The sequence below is a fragment of the Aplidium turbinatum genome, chromosome 3 (assembly GCF_918807975.1).
Source record: "Aplidium turbinatum chromosome 3, kaAplTurb1.1, whole genome shotgun sequence".
NCBI classification, from domain to species: Eukaryota; Metazoa; Chordata; class Ascidiacea; order Aplousobranchia; family Polyclinidae; genus Aplidium; species Aplidium turbinatum.
Window position 1 is genome coordinate 30,280,643 of NC_137474.1, and position 26,466 is coordinate 30,307,108.

Sequence of the window (26,466 nt, forward strand, 5' to 3'; positions counted from 1 at the left end):
CACTGTCAAGAGGAGCGTTTACATATTTTTGAAGTCTATCCCTTGTAGGCTACATGTATTTTTCTCACTTTTTTGTTTATGTAATTCGATATGGATGTGCAACATGTGTGCATATCTGAAGCAAATAAATAAATGTTACGTAAACATTCATCACATGTTTTAACCTTTCCGCTATCAGTAAGCATTTGAACTCTACTCTTGTGTTCAATATGTGGACGCTTCTAAGTGCCCAACCTCTATGAAATCTAAGCGTTGGTCGACAGTTAAGAAGATTTAAATTAATCATAGTCGCTGAACAATATAGGCTACGGTAGCCTACTTTGAAACAGTTAGGCCTATCTGTGCCTAAATTTTCAATAAAACGTAGCCTAAACTACCCATATGTACATACTGTAGGTCTATAGTATCTTCACTCACAACTGCAAGCTAGGCTATAGCTTACACTTTTGCTATTAGGCCTACATAGAATAATACATTTAGCCTACTGCGAAACTTAATTTTTAATTCTCGTTATAAAAGCAAACGCACCGGCGAAGTTATATGCTCATTGGTGTATCTGCTGCAGGCTTTCTTCTACCGTAGAATACTAAGCGCTCATGCACCTGTGTAGAGTAGCCTAAATGTGACACCGGAAATTCATAAAGTGAAGATGACAGCCAGTTGGGTTCTATCAATTTTCAACAGGAACTAGTTTACGTTATGCTCAATGGCGTGAGCTGCAATTTATTGTATGGTTTAATATGCAGCCTACGGTGACGAAAAGCTACGCCTTTTTAGTTTGACTCCGAGTATTGTTGATGATGACATGCTGCGCAGATAGCCTTTCACGTTATAGCCACTATTTTTAATTCATTTTTCTATTGGTCGGACTAGGCTTCTGTCAAAGGTGATCGGCTGCTAATAAGGTCTTTTATCTTCGTCAAACTCAATGAAAGTGTAACAAAAATATAAAGAATTGCAAGTTGTTTATACCTTAGTTACCTTAGGAGTCGAGCAAAGTGGGGATGGTAAAAGTGTTGAGCCTGCTACTCAACAAAAGGTGTCGAAAGGACTGGCGTGTACAACTTGATCATCTCTGGCAGTCAAATCTTCAACCAATGCGTTCACGTCGTGACACTGATTCTACAGAACTTGGTAGGTATGAATTTTCTCGACATTGTTCGCAACTGCTCTCGGAGGTAAGCCCGCTCCCTTGCGGGTTGAACGAATTTTGTTCAGCAAAGGAGAACTCCTTCAAAAGCCTGCAGTTGATTGCAACAAGAAAAACGCTCTCGTCGCTAGTCCTGGAGCCTAAATTGCTCAACAACAACACTAGGTCATTGAGCAAAACTTCTTCAAATGGATGAATTGCCACGAACAAGCTTTAAATCTTTCGTTCCCAAAAGCTAGTGCAAACCGCTACTACTACAGGGAACCTGCAGCATCATGCGAAACTCAATCTAATGTTTTATTCAAGTTTAAACCTTACTTCTTAAATTCAAAGGCACTTATTTCTGCACTTTAATGTGGAATTGAAGCAATTTCTTCATTCAATGTCATCATTGCCCAATGGGTGAAAAACAATGCAGACGAGACGCGGGCTAAATGACTAAAGCACTAGCGCCACCTTCTGGTTAAAGTTCCTGCACCTAGCTTTGTTGATGCATACAGGACTAAGATTTCAAGTCACGTACTTTACTCATCTCATTAGACAAACGCCATATTGCATCACGACACAAATTACACGTACCCCCGTTAGCAAATCAGGTCCTTTTTATGTTAATTCAACGTCTGAAAACGCAGAATCAATAGAAAAAGGACTGAGTTGCTTGCTGGGTATCGACTTGTAAAACATCAATTACTGAAATCAGCTTTTCGAGAAAAGTGATAATTGGAGGTAAGAAATCAAACAAAACCCATCTAGCAAAACCGTCCTTACTACATTGATTAAACATCTGCTAACGTTGAACCAATGTAAAAACAACGGATTTTGCCAAAAGGGGGCCCCACTGACGCGAGGATTGCCAAACGCTCTAGAAGCTTTCCATCAATTCTTAGTGTACCACAACGGAAGGCTCCCGACAAAATTGCCTAATTTGTTGAATTGTGTTGGTTATCTCCATGCCTTGTTTAGCTGCTTGACCTGAGCCATTCTCCTAGTGGCAAGAGCACCTACCAGCATGAGGATTAAAACTGCGGTGATGAAGAGATGGTCAAAATCCTCTTTTAAAACGTCGAACATTTTCGAAGGTTGTGTTCTCTAGAACATAAAAAAGTGCATAGGTTTAAGCTGTTCTTTACGTTGGAGTAATGTTACTGGACGATAAATCGACGTCTCCAATTGTACGAGAAAGGATGTATCTGCTTTGAAGCACGAAGTCGGGAGGAAAGATAAAAAATAAATTCAATCTCGTCTTCCCACTTAACACATGATCTATCATGTTTACAGCAACTCAAACAATTCACTTGGTTTCACATTTATAAATTGTAACGCGGATGCAAAAAATGGTACTGCGAATCATCTGCCCCTGACTGGATAATAGCAAACGTGAAGTTCCTAGTAAATTTCTTACCGTGAAGAACACGTCGAGCCCTGTGGCCAGTATGAGGCTGGTGGACTCCAGGGCGGCAGGGGCGGAATAAACGGCCTCGATCCGCTCCAGGGTGAGATTGTAGGATAGGTACAATTCCGGCGGAATAGGAATCTCTGGCATGTACTGAACAAGACCTTCCTCCCTGTTATAAATTTATGTTTCTTATGATCGCCAGATGCAAATCAACGCAAAAGCATACCACAGTCGTGTCATTCTGAGACGGTAGGGCGTTCACTTACGAAGTTGTTCTACCAAATAGCTGGAAATGAGTTCAAACGATTTTCAAAAGCGTCGGGGCTAAAAATCGATTGGTCGACCTCGATATTTCAAGATGAAGACCAAGCTTCTTGGCAGTAAAATGAAGAGAGAGTGAAAAGCAAAACAATGTATCAACATCCATACTTTACGGACTTTAAGCACAAAAATCTTTGCTTTTTTAACTACGACACAAGCATCAGAAGGCCGGTGTTCAAGTCTTGCCACAAGCTATGAGGCGATGAAATCACATCTCCCAGTACCTTCCATAAAACATGGTAAAAAGCAACTGACACATACCAGAAACTTCACTCTGTCAATATCAGTGAACCGGCCTGCGTCAATTCTTCAAACCCCCTCAACTTATATTTATAACTGCCAGAATTAAGCGTATAAAGAATTTCTTAGTTCCATGACAACCTTAAACCTTCTAACGTAAATAACCACATGAACGATACACGGAATGTTGCGTCACACACGAGACATACTTGTGACTCTCCATCAAGTGCAAGGGGCGGCGGGGGTCAAAGTAGCGACGAGGCATCCCGAAGAGTGAGCCCCTTTTCAAACCGAACAATATCTGCCGGTTAGTGATTCCCTTCTCAGTGCGAGACACCCCCATGCAAGATACTCCTGCAAACATTGCACGTGTTGTGAACGGAACTTATCAATCATGTACATTGTACAATCGAGTACATCAGGTGTCACTGCTATGAACAGACAAAGCAAGCGCATTAAAATGGGAAATTTAATATTTCCTTTTCAAACACACGATCATTTATCAGTTTACTATAAAGTTTAACGAAATTATGATTTCTATGCAAGTAAAAATTAAGTAAAAGTTTGTTTTTACAGAAATAAATTAATATCTTATATTCTTAAATTCATTACAAACTGGAAGACTTGTTGCTAACAACCAGCTTCGCGCACAAACCTGTTGCGAGGATATATGCTTGCTGCATTACCACTGGCTCGGGTCTGGGTTGGAATGATGAGAACACAGTGTCGTTGAATTGCGTCTTTCCTTCGTAAAGTTCAAGCGACTGGAAGAACATCATTGTTTTAATGTAGTGTGTCACAAACTGTTGATAATTTACCGAAAGGTAGCGAAAACACGTATTGTAACGATTAGTTAGACCAGCACGCAGTAAAAATGAAGCATTTGTTTTAATCTATGTTCTAGTTTTGGAAGTTTTTTAGTTCATCATAGTCGTTTAATTTCCAGAGTTGCCATTAATAAGATTTCAAAACGTCACAAACGATTTACGTCATATCCGGTATTGAAGTGACTTTAAACAACCGACAAGTACAATTGTACAGGGTGGCCCAGCGAAGTGTGGACAAATAAAAGTCAGGTTTTTTTCAGTTATATGAAGGCCAATAAAAACAACTCATATATAAAATGAAAGAGAAATGCATTGTTCTCAATTATCAGTATATCCACCTTTCTCCTTAATAACCTGACGGAGACGAGGCATCAACTTATCACACGAGGCACGCAGTTTCAGCGTCAATTTCTGGCCAAGATATGGTCAGTATTTTCTGCAGAACCTCAACACTTGAGTGGGATACAGCGCAGGACTTCTGCTCCAAGATAGATCACATCCCAAAGTCGATTGGATATAAATCAGAAAATGGAGGCCATAGTTTCTTGGGTCAAAACGACTTGAAATTGTCTTTTCACCAGTCTTGGACCAATCTGGCTGTGTGAGAGGTTGCTCCATCCTGCTGCTGAAGTATAGTTTCTTGATTTCCGGTAACTTTCCTCACCCAAGGAACAACTTCATCCTTTAATATCTTCAGATAAACATGTTGGTTGATTTTGAAACCAGCCTCAATGAAGAACAAAGGGATTTTGAGACCTGTGAACGTAACCCCTGCCCACACCATTACCGAATCTGGTTTTTGCCTCCTGAATGAAGCTTAACGTTCAACACGCACTGAATCTTTAGATTTAACTCAAATCCGATCCTTTGGTTGTTGTGTATGGCTTGAATGGTGAATAATTTATCATCAGTGCAGAGAACTTGTGGCTGCGTGCCATCAAGGAGCTCAGAAGAATCTTAGATCTTTCGAACCTCTTCTTCTTCGTGGCATCTTTTCTCTAATGTTCTTAATGAGTCTTTTGGTTCTTACGGACCTCTCTAGGATGTTCCTGACATTTGATAAGCTACCAGTCTCTCTGAACCTATTTACTGCCTTGTACACACCAGAACGACTCACAATCCCTTTCAAAACAATAAAAATCGAGTCTCTTACAAGCCAGCAGTTGTGAACTGAGCAAAGTGACAACTGAGCTCGCAACATTTGGGCAAGTGGCTGAAGTTGGTAAATGATGAAACTAGGAAAGTAATAACCGAGAAAGCTGAAACTTGAGATGTCACAAGTCAGCACATTCAGTTTAGCAAGCGATGACCAAGCAAGTCTGACGTGAGCACGTAAATCTCATTTTCTGACTTGGCGGTAGCTGACATGCACTTGCTGGGTTGTGGTCCGACGACCTGAAAATCTTAGCAGGTGATAGCCCATGACATTGCGTTTCAATGATTTCATTTAAAGTCTTCGCCATGGGTGTTCAGAAAATGTATAAAATAATAGCAATCTAGGATGACTAGTGACTACCGTATAGTATGCCTGAAATAAATACAAATAATGTAGTATCCGAAAAATATGTTTAAATTTAATATGAAATTTAGTCCACACTTTGCTGAGCCACCCTGTACTTCAACTATTTACTTGAAGCAGAAAGATTAGTCAGTCAGTTTTTCTAATATTATATATTGGCTTTCGTCAATGTTAACTGTGTCACGCCTTTATACAAGTGTGCAAAGGAAAGGCAGGGTCTCCTGAGAGACAAAAAGAACCAACACCGCAAAGTAACTTTGTGCATGAGTTTACCGCGATCGTGTAACAATTGTCAATAATCAGAAGGAGATATACTTTGAACAAATGCAGACTATGTAAAGAGATCTTACGGCGATTTCAGTTCTTCTAGCTTTGGTATTCCAGTAAGAATATATCAGCCAGTTCTCGGAGTGCACCATATGGACAGGACCGGACGCTTTTTTGTGGATGTTAGAATAAATCATCTGGAAAAGTATTCTAAAAGTGGTAAAAAGCTTCTTCATTATGTAAATTTCATTAATAGCGACAACAGGTATTTAGATTGCTCGTAGCCCTGAAAAAGACCATCTACGGATTCTATAGGTAGAATTCAATAATTATATTATTCATATCAACACAGATTTTGTTTTCATAAATACAAATAAGTGAAACAACGATAATAAACTGGAGAGAAACGTTTGTGATCGAGTGCAGTCAATGAATTACATTGTGCAATGTCGCATGTCAGATGCACCGCGAACTATCAAGCGCATCATGAAATCAGCTTTGAAAATTATTAAATCTATTGTTTTTCTGCGTGAGAGGAATACACAGAATTAAACGCCAGACGAGATGTTGACGTCATTTCTCGGTGACAAGGACGCACAAGAAACTTTCCAGAGCTGCCATAACATAAGCACTTGTCAGGTTTTCATCTTTTGTGTCGTGTTAGCGCTATAAATCAGGGCACCAGTCGGTTAGCCACTGCCTGGTGATCGTCAAGGGAAACTAGGCCTTCCATACCATGAGGTGGTCTGTACAGCGGGAAATCGTTGATTACGTGGACTGCCGTCTACATTTCACCACACTCACAGACGCCAGACGGTGTCCGAAAAATTGTTCGTAAGCAATTGTTCGTAAAACAATTGTTCGTAAAATTAACTATTCGTAAAAAAACTCTTCCTAAAGCATTTTTTCGTGCATGCAGTTGAAATTTGATGTATACGAAGAAATGCTTTACGAAGAAATGTTTTACGGATTTCATTTTACGAAAAACAGTTTACGAACAATTGTTTTACGAACAATTGCTTATGAACAATTTGCCTATAACCCTCACAGATAGCACTCTGCCAAGCCCCAACGCAACATGTCAGCACCATATGACAACACCAGTGAGCAGCAAATAGGTACTCCTTGATGAGGCAATGTTAGTTTGTCACACATGACTACGTTTTACTCACAATAACTTAACCATGTATCTGATAGTAAAAATAGGCAACCTATAACTGCCTATATTTATATTATGTAATTACATTAGTTGAAACTTTCGATAATACTGATAGCAATGCGTAATATCAATAGTCAATACTATTGATGATATCAATACTAAATTCAATTTGGGTAGAGAGGTAACTCTTTTAAACCATAAACAGACATAACTCAGCAACAACACTACATTTAACATTATAAAAACAAAAAGCGAACGTTTTCGGCTAGTCATACAGTTCTTTTCAAGCCTATAAGAAAAATACATATTAAAAGAAATGCTAAAGAATCATATAGTATCACAGCAAAAATATGGTCAAATCAAACATTTGAGAAACTGCCTCGCTCACACAAAATGGTAACTGAAAATTACACAGCACATCGGGTCGCAAGTTTTGAAAAGGTACCATTAAAAAATCCCTTTCGAAGTTTGTTTGGTAATTACGGAAGAAAAATGAGCATAGCAGTGGTGGGAATCAAACCCACGTCAATGCAATGCAATGACTACCACCGCCCTAACCCTCTGCGCTAAGTCAGGCAGTGGCAAACCGATGAGTTAATTTATGTTATTATTTGTCTTTTTCCTTTGTTGCTCAAAGGGGATTTTTTTTTACCTTTTTGAAAGTTGCCAACGGCTCAAGTATTTGAGAAGTAAAAATTAATTAATTGCTCAGAAAAGGAATCAGGCAGAAATACGCAAGATTGACAGAAGCACAACATAGTCCGGTGGCAGAGACGATTGACCTTGCATTGTTGTATTAAGTTTTTTTTATTGTTGATTTTGGTAGCCAAGGGTCTCTATTTTCAGAAACTGCTTGATGACATGTTGTCACCTTTGAGCAATTTGAAAAATTCAAGATGGCCGCCATTGCCTATAAATGACCATAACTCCCTACCCATTCACTTTAGAAAGGTGATTTATGTCGCTATACCTAGGTTATAGGGGTCAAGCTATCCATTGGAACTAATTATTTTGTTAATATCGTATTACATAATGGTAATTTCCAAGATGGCGTCCAAGATGGCCGCCATTACCTATAAATGACCATAACTCCCTACCCATTCACTTTAGGAAGGAGATTTTTGTCTCTATACCTAGGTTGTAGGGGTCAAGCTATCCATTGGAACTAATTGTTTTGTTAATATCGTATTACATAATGGTAATTTCCAAGATGGTGTCCAAGATGGCCGCTTTACCTATAAATGACCATAACATCCTACCCATTCACATTAGGAAGGTGATTTTTGTCTTTATACCTAGGTTGTAGGGGTCAAGCTATCCATTAGAACTAAGCATTATGTTAATATCGTATTCCACACTGGTAATTTCCAAGATGGCTGTCGTGACACTAAAATATCTTCTATATACATTATATACTATTCACTCTTGGAGGTAAATATGAAAAGGAAAACGACCACAGGTGTTATATTATAACAAATGTTCTTTAATTGTAATTTTGACTTCTCACACAGACTACCAAAAGCGTATTATACAATTCATAATTAAGGATGGTTACTACTTTGCAAGTGAAGTACGGTATTATTCAATACGATGAAATATTATCTAAATTCCATTCAAGTAAAATTCTCTTATAAATAGCCAAAAGAAGAAAATTGAAGTATTTCGGACACGCAATAAGGAAAAACTTGTTATAACGATCATTAATACAGTATAAGGGAGGATAAATGGCAGAAGAAACAAAGGCAGACCAAGCATGATTTGGACATCAAACATCACTAAATGGACAAAATTTGTTATGAAAATGCAGTAAGGACAGCTCATGGTCGAGAACAGTGGCGCATTGTATCCAACCCTCAATACGAGGAAGAAACATGATGATGACTATTTTTGCAAAATAATCTACACTGTTGTGCATTGTGTTGCCCATGTGCATCACAAAGACATGCAATCAGCTATTATGTTAAGTTACAGCAACCCTGATTATAACAGGCGCAAAATATTGTGCATTTCATGTTTGCAAAGTTGCAACTACAAGCACGTGAACTGCATGGAGTAGTACTGTGGCATCCACATTTTATTAGACGTAGTAGACCATCTCTGAGGCTAGTTCGACTTCATCAGGTAGGGTGACTGGTTGAAGGGACTTATTTTGGTCATCCTTTACCCAACCATATTCCATTGGGTCCAACTCGGGTGGATTCTGCGCTTCTAGTGACTGCCATACCAAAGTCTGATAGTGAGCTCTTTTAACATTCTCTTTGAATGCCTCAGTTGTTGGTGGCAAGGTACACAATTTTGGTGTTGATGACACTTTGCATGTTTGTGACAGCCATACCTTTAACCTTGTCTCTGAAATTGTACTACAGTCTGTTTGTCCATAGCACGCGGAAATGAAGGAGGTAGCCTCTTGAATAACAGATTCCATAGAATGCCCTGGTACACCCAACAAGTTAAGTGAGTGCCCCGATCGAAGTGTTTTGAGTGCAGTAGCCTTTCCGATTTTATAATAGGAGGCGACGGTGTCACAGCCAGAAAGTGCATGTGCCGGGAGTATTCCTTCGACTATCTGACAATGCTTCTGCACAGTTTTTCCTATATCAAGCTATTCATATTTCACTATTGGTGATCGTCATATACTATACTATGGTCTATACCTGAAAAGACGACAGTGAATTATATTAGTGCCCGTCTATTACAATACAGGCCTCGAAATTCGTTTTCGTTGACGGCGGACAAACGTGTTCGGTCTGAGCACCTATCTCGGCGGACAAATTAAGTCTCACGGCGGACACACCAGTTTTAACGGCAATCGTCATGCTTAATCACTTTATCTTGATAATTATTCGCCATTTGAGAACTATAGCTACGGTTTGGAAGGCTTTTTTAACTCTTTCGCAACCACCGAGATCACGACGTTTAATCTAAATAACCAGACATTTTTCACAAAAACCTGTTGTATTTACGCCGTAATAACATCTCATGTGATCGACGTAGACGCACAATCTTGACATGAAATGAAAGCATACATCTTCAGCTACCTGAAGATGCAAAGCTTTGCCGTAAAATTTAAAACATTCAATGTACAACTAGCAACTTTCCAAACGGTATTATTTCTAATTTCTAAAAAAATTAAAAATTGGCAGAAAAGTATATTTCATTATAATCTTTACTGCCCAAGCAAGATGCAATAATATCAAAATATATGTAGTTTAATCGAATGCCAAAACAACTCTCCACATGAAAAAAATTTTATTTCGTTGCTGCGCGCAATGATTTAGGAGATACAGCAGAATGTATAAGGACAGGTAAAAACTATGGATGGATCTGCCATCATTTACATTTTTTTTGCTTGAAACACCTTTTAAACTTGGACGTATGGATACGTCCTTGGTCGCGAAAGAGTTAAATTTCAGCGAAGTCACTTTGAAAGGCTTTCATCAGACCAACGACGTGCGCTTGCAGAGTCAAAGCGCCGTGTAGCTGCTTCATACGCCGCATAACTGATTAATCGGACGAGGTCGCGTAGCTTCTTGCATCACAATGCTCTGGGCATAAGTCGGAAAACTTCTACGCTAACGCTAGTATTTTCTGCTGTGCAAAGTTTCACTGTTTTTTCTTTAGGTTTATTTTTGCGTGTCATGTGAGCGACAGTGAATTTTTTCTGGTCCTTTTCGTTCTTACTTCTCGTCTATACCAATACTTAACAAATTTTGCTGCATCTTGCTGTAATAGCCTTCTCATATAATCTAAATTTATAACCAACTTCGCCTTATCAATCATACTCCGAGATCAAAGCCAGATATTGTGACGTAAGACTTGAACTAAGTTGTGCATGATTAGTGTAAAAGCATTGGTACTCCCATCGATTCTTAGCGAAGATTTCACCTTTGTCACGCTGATTCAATGTCATCAAACGTAAAGATCGAAAGTTTTTCTGCTTGAATGGAAACTAAGGGGTACAGTATTCACATTTTCTAGGTGCGCGCTAGAATTCGCGGAAAATTATATTCTCGCAACAATTGTTCGTGCTATGCAATGATGATTGTATCGCTAGTTCCTGTGTTATTTCTCTGCGGACAAATATGACCGATCTAGATGGTACTTCCCGCGGACATCACATGCTGTGACGGCGGACATGTCCGCCGTGAATTTATGGGCCTGCAATGTGATATTTACAAGGAGTTATGGTCATTTATAGGTAATGGACGCCATCTTGGAAATTACCAGTATCATCATCATCATCAACCAATTTAGATTATACAGACCATGAATTAATCCTCATGTCGAGGGTTATGTAAAACGATAACGATAACGTCAACGATATGTAAAACGATATTAACATAATACTAATGCTCTAATATACTAATGCTCATAATTTTAATGGATAGCTACGATAATAACGTATTACATACGTTATTATCGTATGTAATACGATAATAACGTAATAATTAGTTTTAATGGATAGCTTGACCTCTACAACCTAGGTATAGAGACAAAAATTACTTTCCTACAGTGAATGAGTAGGATGTTATGGTCATTTATAGGTAATGGCGGCCATCTTGGACGCCATCTTGGAAATTATCATTTATGTAATACGATATTAACGTAATACTTAGTTTTAATGGATAGCTTGACCTCTGAAACCTAGGTATAGAGACATAAATCACCTTCCTAAGGTGAATGGGTAGGGAGTTATGGTCATTTATAGGTAATGGTGGCCATCTTGGACGCCATCTTGGAAATTACCAGTATGTAATACGATAATAACGTAATAATTAGTTTTAATGGATAGCTTGACCCCTATAACCTAGGTATAGAGACATAAATCACCTTCCTAAAGTGAATGGGTAGGGAGTTATGGTCATTTATAGGCAATGGCGGCCATCTTGGACGCCATCTTGAATTTCTCAAATTGCTCAAAGGTGACAACATGTCATCAAGCAGTTTCTGAAAATAGAGACCCTTGGCTACCAAAATCAACAATAAAAAAAACTTAATACAACAATGCAAGGTTAAGGGAAAAAATCGCATTTGGCTCCCAGACTAACACGAGATAGTGGCACAAACAAAGTAAATGCGAGAAGCACAAGACGTGATAATTCCATCAAAAACTGTTAAAAGATAAGAAGCTCCGCCAGCAAATAATCGCTTGTTGAGCCCTGGGTTTAAAGATTTGATGATCAATGCCTCGTGAATCTTGGTGTCGAACTCGGACAAACACTTACGAACAATTTTGAAAGACTGCAATGACGGTTTATTGTTTGAGCACGATTGGCAGTTTCTAATATGGTCTTTAATTGCACTGTTTTTATTAAAATTAGCTAAATTCAAATGCTCTCCCACTCTCGTCACCAAATGTCGCGTGGTCATACCAATGTATGACGATCTCGCATCATGCGAGCAAGTGAACTTATACACGACGTTAGAACATAAGCGGAAAGGAGTTTTAGACTTCAACTGAAAATAATAACCAGCTTTAAATGTTTTATAAACGGGAAAAATCTTAACGTTAAACTTCAAGGCAATAAATCTGGACAAACTTGTGGCAAAACGTTTGGATTCCTTACCAACAACAATACTTGATTGTCCAACAAATCTACTTACTTGGCCAGTGACAGCGTCGATAATGTGCAGCATGAGGGTTGCTCTGTCCGCAGAATTGTCCTCGGACTCGCTCAAGATTGCGATAAGATTCGGGTTCAAGTACTTGTAGATGACGCTCCTGTCTGCCAGAGGTCGCCCCATGGAGTCGATCTGAAATATTGCGGTGCTGTATTTTGCTGCCCTGAAGATGCGCAATCACGTAGTGCATGAAACGTTAGGTAAAAAAATGGCAATTTGACTTGAAAAAATTGTTTGTACTATCTTTTAACGGGCGCTGGCTTGATGCATAGAACATTAATTGAATTTAGTCCGCCCTGTTCGCTCAGTGGTAAAGCGCCCCACTCAAAATCACGCAGCGCTGGTTCGACTCTCGGGGTGTGCGCTTCAGGACTGCTCTCCACTCCGCGGCATCTAGTGAATGTAATAATTTCCTGCAACAACAACCATTGGAAACTTCACTCTGTCAATCTCAGTGACCGTGCCTGCGTCAGTGGTTCAAAGCCTCTGCAAGTATGCGAAACTGCCAGGAATAATTTATCAGAGGTTTTGTAAGTCCGAGGATACAGATTCAAAGTCAATTTAAAGATTAAATTCAAAAACCGGAAGTGCTGTGAGAAAGGCAAATTGTCTGATGAATAAGGGTCTGCTACTATTCGGTGAGTCCGATTCGGTGAGTCTGATTCGATGAGTTCCTAACCTCTAACCCCTAACCTTAACCCCAAACCCCTAACCCTAAAACGGCAATGATAATTAGGCTAGGGTACCCGATAATTTAAAAAAAAAATTGAAAAATCCCCCGTTAAGGGATCGGACTCACCGAATCGGACTCACCGAATCAGACTCACCGAATCAGACTCACCGAATCGGACTCACCGAAACGGGCCATTCCGGATGAATAAAGCCAAAGTTTTGTGACATCACTCACTCAGGAAAAAGTGTTCAAGAATAGAGTTACCTTCTCAAAAGGAAACTTCGCAGCAAAGCCAACGATTTTGTGTGTTGTCAAGACACTGACAGACCATACAAGTCGCACACTGTCAACCCCTGATATGGAAAAGCCTCCGATGACCCCAGTCTCCTTGTTGACGTCATACATGAACAAGCTAGATCGTTCCAAGCTCTTTCGCACCTCTGACGTGTCGGGGATTAAGTGAAGTTTCGACTAAACCAGAGGAAAAATATTATTATCGACATTATACAAATAAATGACTAGTTGAAATTTTAACTTTTAGAAAAAGCAAAAAAACATACTTAAGTTGTAGAAGGAGTAATAAAAAACAAAACAATACTTTTTTGTTTGAGCCTTTAGCTGGAGGCTTGGGTATACCTGTTACGTTCCAAGTCGGAGTCTGCTCGAAAGATTTAAAATTACAGAGAAAGATTTTCACTGAAAAACTTTTAGTGGCAACTAGCCAATGCTTGTTCATTCAGTCAGGTTTGTTTGTTGAGCAATTTGGGCTCTTTCCCGTTGAGAGCGTCTCGAATTGCGGTCAACTGTCGGGTTTTGAAGGAGTCTTCCACATTGGGCAAACGCAATTCGCTCAACCCGTAGTGTAGCCGGCTTATCCCCCCACACCGAGTGCTCAACGGTTGCGAACGACATCGGGGAAATTGCTAAACCCACTCTTCTGTTAAGTACCAAGCAGCAATAAAGTTCAGTTCCATTTAAAAAGGTTTTTGGTATGACCAGATGGAAAATCAAACACACATCCACCGACTTAGAGGCGACCATTCAAACCACTAGGCCGTTTTGCCGGAGTAGATGTTTGACCGTTAACCCTTTGATCACAGCAGCCAATAACTCAAACACATGCGGGCATGACTCTGATAGAACCTCCCAGCTAGCAACCACTATTTTTTACATTGTAATTTAAAAGATTCAATGTAAAAATGACTCAGACTGGTCGCTAGCTAGGGTCGTGATTACCAAGCACTTCACGTACGTTGTCGTCAAGCAGTAGCAACGGACGAAGATAGTGACTATCCGCGAATGGAGAGAGCATGGCTTGGCGGAATGGAACATCTACGTTAGCGAAGTCGCCTGCAAAAGGGAAAGAACTTGCTTTGAATTGCACTATGACTACACACTCAACCTATCAAAGTGAAGCACGTAACTGTAATATACGCCCAAAGTTATCTCGTTAGCCAATCAGCAACGTCGATACACAAGAATTTGCAGCGGCAACAGCAACCAATGGGTTGGCTGAATAAAATAAACAATTTGCGAAGTTCAAAGAGTCTATAGTGACTTATATGTTGAGGCATTGTAGCAGAGAATTCCTTTGCGTTTTATTTACCACAAAAACAGTATACATACTCGAAATATCGGAGACCAAGCCTACGATAGGATTGAACGTCATCAGGACAGGAGGCTTGTCATGTGAGTTATCGACTGCCAAGAGCACTGCTTGCGGAGGATTGGGGTAGTGAGCAGTTGTTCTTTGAACGAAGAATTTAAGCTGCCGTCCAGCTAACTTGTCAGAGAAGTGCCTGTAATGCAGCAAGTGCATCGCTTATGTAGAGAAGGTGGCGTACTTGAATGGTTCAGACAAGAAGAATTTCTTTTACTGTCACTAACATCTATTTGATGTTTGAAATTTGTGGTATATATAATATATTTTGCAATGCAAACTCTCTACAAAAGCTTTATAATATATTTTATGGCTTTTATTTTTACCCCAAGAGGGGTTTTGTGACCCACTGTAAGCATGGTTGGATGAGGAAAAATTAATACCTTGAAAAGTAAGTCATTGTAAGGAAAATTAAAAACAAAAAATATCTTTTAACCCCATTATTCCAAAAGATTAGTGAAGTCAGAAACATATTTTTTGATTAACGCTTAAATTTCAGTGTCTGTCTTGCGTGGTTCTGATTAACAAATCATAGAGGCGGACGAATACGAAATCACAGGCTATGATTAGTGTAGGAAGAGTATCATCAGTGTGGGGATTATCATCAGTATTGGAATCAGTCATCAAAAACATTTAAAATTTACCAATGCAACACAACAGATATTACCTCCACGATATGTCTCCAGTCAAACTGTCGATGCCGAACAGCACTCCTGGCTTAGTTACAACAACAATCATCTTATGAAGGGAAAATGGATCACGCACCATCGCTTCATTCTAAGGTGACGACAAACAAACAAAGTTCTATGTTGAGCAGTTGCAAGCATTAAACTCACGTTTCTGAACGTTGTTACTTCAAGCCACTTTTTCAAGAAAGCGTTAAAGAGACCATGACTTTCAACAAGATCTCTAGAACACGTCTGCAGACGTTGGATCAAAGCAAAAATATCAATTTAGCCTGATGGGTTTGCAATCGATTACACAGGCCAACAAAATTTTTTTTTTTTTAAAGGCACGACATGTTAGAGTCATCGAGGCCCCTGATTCCAAAAATGCACTTGTTTTTTTCGAATTGGCTCTAGTTTTTGAGATACAGCAAAAAACATTTTTTTCGCAATTTTGAGCCCATATAGATTTAACGTCGTGTCGTTTATGACATAAACAAAACTGAAGGTAATCCCAGGCACATTTCTCAGTTGTATGAACGCTATTTGAAACCAATCACGTTGATTACAACCCAAACAAACAGCTATTTAACGTTTACTGGCCCAGTAACAATCAAAATACGACGTGAAACAAGCCTGCGGATACAAGATGTAAAATATATAACTTGTGTTTTGCGTTAATATATTAGTTGACTTCAACAGTCAAGTACAAACAAAATGCATATGTACATTGTTTTGCTTAACAAACTAGATAAATAAGCAAAACAAAGCTATCGATGAACAAACGCAACTCTTTATTATGGTAAGCCTACTGAGCAACACCCCATCAAGGTAGAAGGCCATTTATGTAATTACAGAATACAAAGTTATGTTCTTCAGTAAAGTAGCTGTTTAAAATTTTATCCTTGCTACGGAAGAACGTAATCTTGGCCTCGGAGTCAAGAATGCCATGTTGATCGAGATGAGGAGCCAAGATTCTAGCTTCCACTTTTGATAACTAAATCTCTAACTACAATAGGTGGTAGAAATGGTTTTGAGAAAAAACTTTGACCTTGCTGCAAAACATTACTGAAGGTATTGAAGTTACTCTCGGTCATTCCCGTTTTACTATTTTTTCAAGCAAACACCACTTGAAACAAGAGAGGGCAAAGAAAAAACATAAATGGCAACGTCCATGCAATGGTCGCCTTGCACACTCCATGTAAACATGATTTTCCATTTCCAACTTCCTTTGTGACACTTCTTCGAACATGTTCACCGTACAGAAGTATCAATAAGGTTATTCCAAGGCTCTCTTTTCGCCATGGTACTCTGAACTTCTTCTTAGCCTGAAGCCCAGAAACGGATTTGAGTGCAATGTTTGAATACTTTAGGAGGAACCCAGGACTTATCTTGATCAACCAGTTTCATGTCAAAGTAATAATGCTTGTTTTTATATAGCGTTGTATCCATCGCAGAATACGTTGCTCCTCAGCGTTTTGCAAAGCAGACAGTGTCAATGCAGCCGTATAGAGGGCAGCATCCATCCTACTCGTCAAAGGCATATTTTATTAGCCTATATAATTATATATGGCATTTGTTAGCCTTTAGATCAAAAAAAAAACTTCTTGCCGCAAAGACTTGGCCTTAGCAAAGGCTTAAAATAAAATTTTATTTGTACAAGTATCCATTTCAGTAGGCCTACCTTCTCAATATAAAGCTGTATTCATAAACACATGACTTTCGGGCTATTTTTCCTGTGAGGTAGTGATTCACAACTGTTTTCATTGAATATTCAATTATTCATGTCTCCCTTACATTAATCAAAATTCATTTCAACCCTTGCTTGCGTTTTGAAGTTTCGTACCATGGCGACCTGTTTCGTACAATATCAAACAATTGAACTAGACAAGTGCAATTATGACATCACAATGGTAAACAGGGCTGAAAATAAGTAATGTGCCAATTGAAAACTCTTGAGTAACGATTATAAAAATATTTTCATTGTCGAATATCTCGAAAACTGGAGCCAATTCGAAAAAAACTAAGTGCATTTTCGGAATCAGGGGCCCTGAAATACTCTAAAATGGCTCTCGCCTTTTGTGCCAAACTTTTTTTTGTTGGCCTGTGTTATTGTATGCTTTATATTTAATTAAACGTCCATCAGACAATAGAAATGAGAATATTCTGAGGGTACATAAGCCAGAACTATACACGTAACACTGACGAAATAATATATTCAATTGCAAACTCTTTTGTTGACTTTGTAACCAACATAAGATTTTGCATGCGAATCAAACTAAAAACAATACATTCTGATTTTGCAGTGCAAAGTAGAAAAGTTTGTTCGTGAATTTCGTAAAGATGCTTTCGAAACAGCTATCAATATATTTGCATATCGCATACGATTCTATTTGAATTTTCAACCTTCCTTGCACCGCAACCCCCTCAAAGCAACCAATGTCGCCTCGCGACCCCCGGATAAAATATTCAACGAAAGCCTATATTAATGCAGAAATTAACCAAATTTGATTCGCGCCGACATCAAGTCTATGTCGCGTTTCACTGTTCTAATAAAAACCTCTAAAATCAAAAATGTCCTTTTTGCTGTGTTGTTACTGCTTTTATTACATTTCCTCGGATTAGTTCCATTTCCTATCAAGCATGGCTAAATCATAGGAGAAAAAATATTGAATAAAAGCTGCATTTTCACCAGTTGAATTTATAGCAATCTTTTATGCATTTATTTGAAGTCGGTTTCAGTGAGATAGTTGGTGATGCATTTCTTAAACAAACTTGTCAATAAGTGGAACTGTTGTTCAAAGCACTTTCATACAAAGTACACATTGAGGTTTTCAATGCCATTTGGAACGGTGAAAAATCTCTATTTGAAACAGGATTCTAAATAACCTAACTTTTTTGTCGTAGCGTGGTTACTGAAACTTTAGCTTGCACAAAGTAAGGTACAAGAACAAGGTGAATTATATCGAAAGCTTTCCTATTGCAACTTCTGAAAGTTTAAACAATAGTGTAATCCCAGGTTGAGGAAATGTTGATTGCAAAACAATACAGTTCTTAATCTTATTTTGGAATTAAAAAAAAAAAAAGATCCATTAGATTTTCAACCATCTTGCCACCCCCCAAAAAACAGCTTGCGACCCCCAATGGGGGTCACCAGGTTGAAAACCACTGATTTGAATGGTACAAAAAAAGCCGCCTTTACGACGGCAAAAGTTGTGTCAACAAACTACACAAATTTCCAAACTTCGTTGATTTTATTCACTTATCATGTTTAATTGTTCGGTTGCACCCTAAATGATCTTGAATAACTTTCCATTCTCAATAACTTCGAAAAACCGGAAGAGGCTAACGTGGGCGTCTACTTCATCATCAATATACTTTTGGTTATTTACTTGTATGAGAGGATCTCTAGTCTTCCTCCTGAACAGAGTCTCCTCATCCAGTTCCTTCTTCATTTGCTTTAAAATCGTTACTACTTGGCTGCATTGTGCTTTGACTCTCTATTGATCAAAAAGAAAACATGTACGTCACCCAGGACGAAAAAGTACTCTTTTCACATCGATTCAACGTCTGCAAACGTTAAACAAATGCAAAAAGAATACATTGTACAAGCCGTAACAATGGTAGTCGTACTCACTGGCCTGCTCAGTTTACTGTTCATAGGACGCTGTCACAACGGAAATGATAGACCATTCAAATAGGAAGAAATGAATTGCAAGAACTACTCAAAAAATGGAGTAAAAAAATTACACATGATGCACTCAACAGATATCGTGTTTACAACGTCTGCTAACAAAATAAATCCGTAGAAAATTGACACAACTGACTACACAGATGGAAGTGAAAGAATCATCTGCAGACAAATTTAACAAGTGAACGGTCGTTTATAATGAACGTCTGTACTCCAACTCATCTCAATGAATCAGCAGGTAAAAGTTTGCATGTCTCACCTTGACAAACATTTCTACTATCCCTGTCTTCCCAGATTCTTCAAACTCCGCTTCAATTTCCGCATCCTCGGCAGTGAGTGGAAGATCTAACATGGTGGCATCAGTGATGGATGCAAGAGCCTCCTCTCTCCTCCACACGGGTCTGTTCGGATGGGACAAAAGGACTGCACTTTCGTCGGCAAAGATCAGTAAAGTCCTGAATAGGGTTAGGAGGAAAGTTTGAGTCACACAAGTCAATGTTTCCTTTTTAAAATCCCTGTAACTTCTCTTTAAATATTCTTATAAGATGAAAATTATTGATGGGGCAATAAACGTGATCGCATTTGTGCATGATCAAGTTGCAGTATGCCAAATGGCATAGAACGAAAATATTTATAATTACACCAATTATAATAGCCATTTTTGTCCACAATTTTTAAATTTTAGATTCTAAACTACAATACAATTTTAACCGTCAAAGAAGATTTTCAAATTAAAATTTGCTGATCATGACCCAACCTCCTCATTATAAAAGTCAACAAGAAACGTTTTTGCAGTTTTTAACAAATTCTAGTTTTTATTGAGAAAACGTCACACTCCGCTTTAGATTTGGAACCATAATTTAAGTAGACTTCATACAGTAACGTACCTGAAACCTATTGGGGCGTTTCGTTTGAGATACATGTTGATGAAGACTTTCACCACGTCGACGGGGTGTTGTGCGAATTTGTATTTGGTGGTGAGGTCATCCTGGATCACTCCTACATCATAAAGACAACAAAATTGACGTAATTGTAAAAGCAAAAAATCTAACCTATCCGGCTAGAAGTTAGCTACAGGGATAGGTAAGAAGGTATGGGCATGTGCAACGCTTCCTTATCATAGCATGTCATGCCTTAAAACAATCAACCGGTATTAGAATACTCTGTTGCTGTTTTCTAAAATAGATCAGATGTCCAACGTTCGAGTTAAACAAGCCACGGGCATGCTATGATGCCGAAGCGTTGATCGGGTTAGTAAGGAATTCGCGTGAAGTCGTCTAGTGGTGAGACGTTCTTGTGACAGGTCGGTCGCGACAGGATGTCCTGTTCCCGTTTCTTTGCATCCAATTCTTGCACCTTGTTGAAGACAACGTTTCGATATAAAAGGCGACTTCATTGCGAACAACAAAAAGTCCTACCACTCTTAAGGTCCAAGGCGGAAACTGTTATTCCTTTCTCCTCCTTGCAAGTGAAGTAAGCATAGACCTCGTTACTCTGTTGCTTGATTGTTATGTCGAACACATTCGGAACAGCCTTGGTCCAAGATACCTGTTAATTCAGTGATTAGTCTTCCACAACATTTGACAAATATCGCCCAACGATAAGTGACCTCCTCGGCGATGAAAGGATTGATGTATTGTTCGGTAAATTTAAGAAAAAGGAACATTGGAATGATAGAACAAAGTTAGAAGATCTCTTCAGCAAGAACTCACAACTCGATAACAATAATAGACACGTATTAGAAAATGGTTTAATCCAATCAAATAATTTAAAATAAAAGAAATCATCCAATTTTTTGGTAGCCTAATCGTTTTCGAAATCACTTAAAATTAAAACTTTAATTAAATTTATCACCTAAAATCTGACGCTACAAAGTTAAAGAAAAAAAAATAGACATCATACTTACCACAAAGTTATTGCCACTATTAACAGACAAGAAAGATACTTGAGAGTTGCCGTGTACCAGCATAACGCCAAGACCGTGAGAAGCAATATCCTTGCTAAAAATACATGGATTTTGTCATCTTTAAAAAATATACACTCGGAATCGATTTGCGGCATATTGATTCGAGTTATTTGTTTTAATTACAAGCTATTTGATACTGGAAGTCACATGTAACAACGTTTCTACAAGCATCCCTTAACCACCAAGGATAAAGTGATTCTGATTTTCTAAAATAGCATCACTTAAATTTTACCAACAGTACTAGCTGCAGTTTGAAACTGCACTACTGAAAGTAGACGATTTTTTTGCATCCAGCTTTCGCCCAATTGTTGCAGATTTAGCTTAAGTGGACGGGAAGACAAGGATCTTCTTGTCCACCTTCATGCATGCCATTGAGTGTCCTAGCAAAGACACAGCTGCATGCTCTTGAAAAACCGTCCTTTTTCATTAAGCAATTAAGAAACCCAAGTCGAAGCGTCGTCCTGTAACCTAAGGCTAAGACTTTCCCCAAGAAATTTTACAGAAAATGGACATCGTGCATTATAATTGCTTATGCAGTAAATACAGAATATCGTTTAAACCAGGCTGAATATCAGGGGCGGTCTACCACATTTCAGCGCAGCCGATGCAGCTGCACCAACGAGCCATTCCGTATCAGATGGCAAGGCAATGGTACAATCTTGTCATTTCAAGATACAAAGTTTCCGGCAATCGAAAATTGTAGTCTGGTTTTTCCTACACAACATAATAGCAATGTCACTCACTTCTTGTTGACAACCATAGAAGACACAGGAGTGTCTATTCCAAGACTGGAAAATGATGCCGTCTCCAGAGTCACACCACTTGTGATATCCACCAAGTTTATGCTACCAGCATCTTTGCTCACGTATATAAGTTTCCCATTCTCCAACACTGCTGCCTGACGTCCAAGATATTATTTTTGAGAATACGGAAATTCGAAAAATGAGCTTTAGTGCAACAAGCAGGTAATTGCAACTATAGAAAGTTTTGTTGACTTGACACGTTTTGTCGTTTTATGCATTTTTGCGGAAAACGGATAGAGCAAGCATCTAACTGCGGTTTATCCATGAATGTACAATTTTTTTTATATATAGATAGAAAGAAGACGGTGTACAACTGTACAGGAAGTCTAACAACATTCTGAAACGTTTAATTAACATCAAAGCCTGATAGATATCTCCAAAAGCATACCATTTCAAGGTTCACCAGCCATGCCACGTCGATTGCAAGTTGTGACAGCACTTCCATGTCACCAGAACTGTACACACTGGCCAGCAACCGAGCACCAGATTGAAGTTGTAGGTGGATGATGTTTCCAGTAGATGAATCAACCAGCAACTGAAATATACCTCAGGACGTAATTATGGTTTACGGAACTCCACTTGCGTTAAATTACAAGGAATCTGGATAGAATCAACCCCAACAACCGGAAAGCATGGCAAAAGAGCTGCAAAAATGGCAGACCCCTGCTAGCGGGGACAAACGTTAGGTGTCATCTACTAAAAAAAGGGATAAATGGATGATGATGGAAATTGATCTCAACGCTTTCTTCATACAATACTATTATTTCTTGTTTGTCCGTCTTAAATAAATAAAGAATGAAGTCTCATGATGAATTGAAACCATGTCCATGCATGTACCCTTCAGACCAAGCATGCTGTTGAAGAGTCAATTCTGAACATGTACACATGAGATGTCACATGTTGAACAGTTGATATTGTTTGTCACCGCATGAGTTAGAACGACGTGTAGTTATGACAGTTTGCGACTTGTTAGCATTAAATACCAGGTATGGTGGCAGGTTATAATAACATTGCTGTGTTGGAATATAACTGAATAAGCAAATCAGTTCAAACAAAAATAGGCATAAAAATGTTTTTTAATTGATGAAGTGTAGGCTAGAAAATGGAACTACATCTGTACCTGGCTAGCTTCCATTCCCGGCACCTCATGTTCAAACAGAATGGAGTGTATTTCTGGCTTCCGCTTTGATGACATCATTGGCACCGTATGAACGCCTCCGGACGACAAAGCCACCAACAAGTTTCCTTCAGTATAACTCCTTTCCAAAGTTGTAACACCATAAAGAATGAAATTTTCCCTGCAGCATTTTCAACAAATTTAGGAACGGCACAGCAACCTATTTGTGAGATGAATACTATAATATAACATTCTAGTCTCTATCCCAGTGGTTCTTTTCAACCTTTCATAGTTTGTGACCTCTTTAAAGTATCGTAACTCTTAAGACTCATGCACCCTCCTGCTCTCTATTAACAACAAAAGATGATAAACTTGCGATTTAGCCAATGAGTTGATTAACGCTTTAAGTTTGTATCGGTGCAAAATTGCTCTTAAGTCGAAAGGACGAGAAAACCAAATAAATAAAACAAAAGCTAAGACTTTATAATAATGGAATCAATACGAAACTTGTTCTTGGATTCTGCTGTCAAAGCCTTTTTATGTGGTTCCACCTTGGCCATAAGATGCTCAAGGTAGTAATTTTCACTACTTAAATGAAATGACGTTTAAACCTGTCTTTTTCTGCTGGGTATTGGTGGGTGTTGCCAGTAAGGGGGCCTATACTCATTACCTATGGTTCTCTGAAAAACACCTCCTGTCCCTTTATGGGGCCATAGACTCCGGTTGAAAAACACTCCTTTAGCCTAACAAATGACAGCTGAAATTTATGGACAAAGTTAATGTTTGTTCCATGAAACAAAGGGATTTTTCTTCCATAAACTGGGCTATAGTTACCAACTGTTATGAAGGTAGATTGGAATGGAAAACATCATTTTAAGATCATTTAATATACAAAATACTGTTTTGATTAACGTGTTAGTTCTATCGATAAATTGTTGTAGTACAAACATGTATGTATTTTATCTGACAACATTGGTACAACCCTAGCTTTGAAAGAGTTTGCAAACCTTATTGTTACGTTATCTCAGCAATTTGCAATGATGCATGAGGACTGATTTACTGTTCGAGTATGAACATAAACAGTTTACAAACAAGACTGTCACCTATTCTCTGAAGCAGCAGTCAAATCCACCTCCCATTTCAAAACACCAGTCGCAGAATCCCACAACCGCACCATGCCGAGAGATGTTGCAGAGAGCAATCCATCTTTTGAGTGGGCTGCATGGATGATCTAAGAAAGAATAGATCTTCATCTAAAGCCACCTTTGCATGGTAATAGTACAGTAGTCTCCGCTTATTAAGCCCTGTTTAGTCTGGTTCAAAATTATCACCATTCATTCCAGTAATAGAAAATGTTCCCCGCTTAATAAGCCCAAAATTGTCCGGTCCCAAGGTGGGCTTAAAAACAGGGACTACTGTAATTAGAATTTGTAGTCAAGGTTTACCGCAAGTGAAAAGGTTGGAAACAACAGTATTAAAACATATCATATAATCACAACACTCTTGAAACTCAGTTATGATCTAAGCTAGAAATGTAATTTGGTGCGATGATCGTTCTTGCATTTTCGCAAATCGCAATTATTTAGCACAATTTTGATTTTAAAACAGGATGTGTTCTTCTGATGTAACATAAACTAAAGTATCACAATGCATCTCAAGTGATAACCTTGTAACACTTGCTGTCTAATATAAGCTACTATGCAATTGGGTGGTGAAATTTTTTTTTAATTAAAAAGTTAAATGTACCATACCACAGTTTTTTTCACACCACTCTAATAGCCTATTGCAATAGAACAATGTTTCCACAAGCCACTGATTAATGAAATATCAGAATCAATGCAGAAAATAATCTATTATATATATAACTGCAGAGTGCACACCGTTTCGATACATATTTTACGATTCCGGTAGTTTAGCTTATTGACACAATAGCATATAATACTTTTAAATTTGATTCATGGTCAAAAGGCATCTTTAACTTCTTATCTACAAAATTTATGAAAAGCAATTAGCTTGACCTTCGACTCGAACATAGTGGATAAGTTTACCTTTCCATCAGTTTCCCCAAAAACTTTCCTCCATGTCACCTGGCCAGTTCGAGCACTGATACAGGCAAGAACATTTTTGTCACTTGACACATAAAGGTTCTTACTGACTGAAATAGAACTTTCAAAAGTGGCTTGGTCAATCTAAAAAATAACCAAGTGAAAATTATTGCAAACTGACATAACTAATTATTATCACCATGAATGAATCTTATTGCTTACATATAAATATTTTTGAAATTTTTTAAGTATAACTAAGCGATAAACATAAACATGAAGTTGATTGAAAACAAACTTAAACTTACATTTCCAACAAACTCCTTCTTCCAATCAAATGTACCAATTTGGTGTTCGTATAATGCAAAAGAGAATCCAAGCAAACCACAAAAAAATATAGAATTCAGAAATGACATGGCTAATTCAGAATAATTAATACAGTATGACTAAAACTAAGATATAAAATTAAATACCGGTACCCATTGAAAAAAATAGCAATAATTGTTAAAAACGATTAGTATTTTATTCAATTAATTCAACACTGTTTTGCATTTCTAACAACTTTGCAATGAAAACAACTATAGAAGTCACTGGTAGCATGAGGCTAGTTGCTATTGTTCTGTGCTAGATAGTTTTCCAAAAAAGCAACATATGTAAATTGATTTATGTTATGCAATGAAGAAAAATGAAAATAGATATGTGACTGTTAAGATAAAGCCTTATCGAGAGATGTACACTGTACAGGAACAAGATCTTACTGTTTTTCAACTGATCAGTAACTTGTGTTCAATAAAAATCAATCTTTTTTGGATGACTTTTGAATACAAAAAACATAAATTTTAAATAAGTGGCCATTTCTATGACGCTGTTTGCCAAGGTTGCAATTAAAAAGGTGTTGCTAGAGTTAGGTTTAGAGGTAAGCTAGAGCTAAAGTTAGGGTTCTCTGCCCAGGACTTCAAAATTTCTTAAATTACAAGTCTTTGTCTTCAACAGCTTTAAAGTTTTCTCAAATTAAGGCAGTATTGCTTATCTGGCAATAGGGATCCTGGATTCCTGGACAATTCAGAACAATTCACTATTCCAGAATTATTCCGGAATACTAAATCATTGCACTGAATTTTTATCTGCTTTCCAATTTTCTGTTTTGAAATGGCTATTTTCACCCACTTGTCGCCATGGTTACAATCAGGTGTTGCCAGAGTTAGGATTAACGTTAGGAAGGGTTAAGGTAAAGATTAGAGTTAGTAATAAGGTTAGGGTGTGATCTTGTCCTAAGAGTAAAAAAAATTTCCAAAATATATACAAGTTTTTGTTTTCTACAGCTTTAAACTTTTCTCAAATTAAGACA

At 38.2% G+C, this 26,466-nt stretch overlaps 1 protein-coding gene across 2 annotated transcripts; it reads right to left on the minus strand.

Annotated features, from left to right (window-relative positions):
* Positions 1 to 1,664: 1,664 nt before the first annotated feature.
* LOC145766978 (ER membrane protein complex subunit 1-like) lies at positions 1,665 to 25,564 on the minus strand. Of its 2 annotated transcripts, XM_082578698.1 has the most exons (21): positions 25,427 to 25,564; positions 25,125 to 25,265; positions 24,180 to 24,307; positions 23,080 to 23,257; positions 22,348 to 22,494; positions 21,900 to 22,054; positions 21,097 to 21,190; positions 20,609 to 20,738; positions 20,078 to 20,189; positions 19,450 to 19,645; positions 18,892 to 18,999; positions 15,502 to 15,611; positions 14,801 to 14,973; positions 14,427 to 14,524; positions 13,439 to 13,645; positions 12,484 to 12,633; positions 5,804 to 5,917; positions 3,763 to 3,871; positions 3,317 to 3,461; positions 2,553 to 2,715; positions 1,665 to 2,239 (listed from the first exon to the last, which is right to left on the minus strand). In XM_082578698.1, the coding sequence occupies exons 1-21, from the start codon at positions 25,532 to 25,534 to the stop codon at positions 2,093 to 2,095; spliced, it is 2,913 nt and encodes a 970-aa protein (XP_082434824.1). In that variant the 5' UTR covers positions 25,535 to 25,564; the 3' UTR covers positions 1,665 to 2,092. The 2 variants fall into 2 exon arrangements, with proteins under 2 accessions (XP_082434824.1, XP_082434825.1); XM_082578699.1 differs by lacking the exon at positions 18,892 to 18,999.
* Between the last annotated feature and the right edge of the window lie 902 nt (positions 25,565 to 26,466).

Coding starts and splice junctions, on each gene's coding strand:
- LOC145766978 (XM_082578698.1), bottom strand. CDS start 25,534: ATGTCATTTCTGAATTCTATATTTTTTTGTGGTTTGCTTGGATTCTCT. Junction 19,646..20,077: donor AACGCCCCAATAGGTTTCAG/GTACGTTACTGT, acceptor AACCCTATTCAG/GACTTTACTGATCTTTGCCG. Junction 14,974..15,501: donor ACTGGAGACATATCGTGGAG/GTAATATCTGTT, acceptor GCTGCATTACAG/GCACTTCTCTGACAAGTTAG.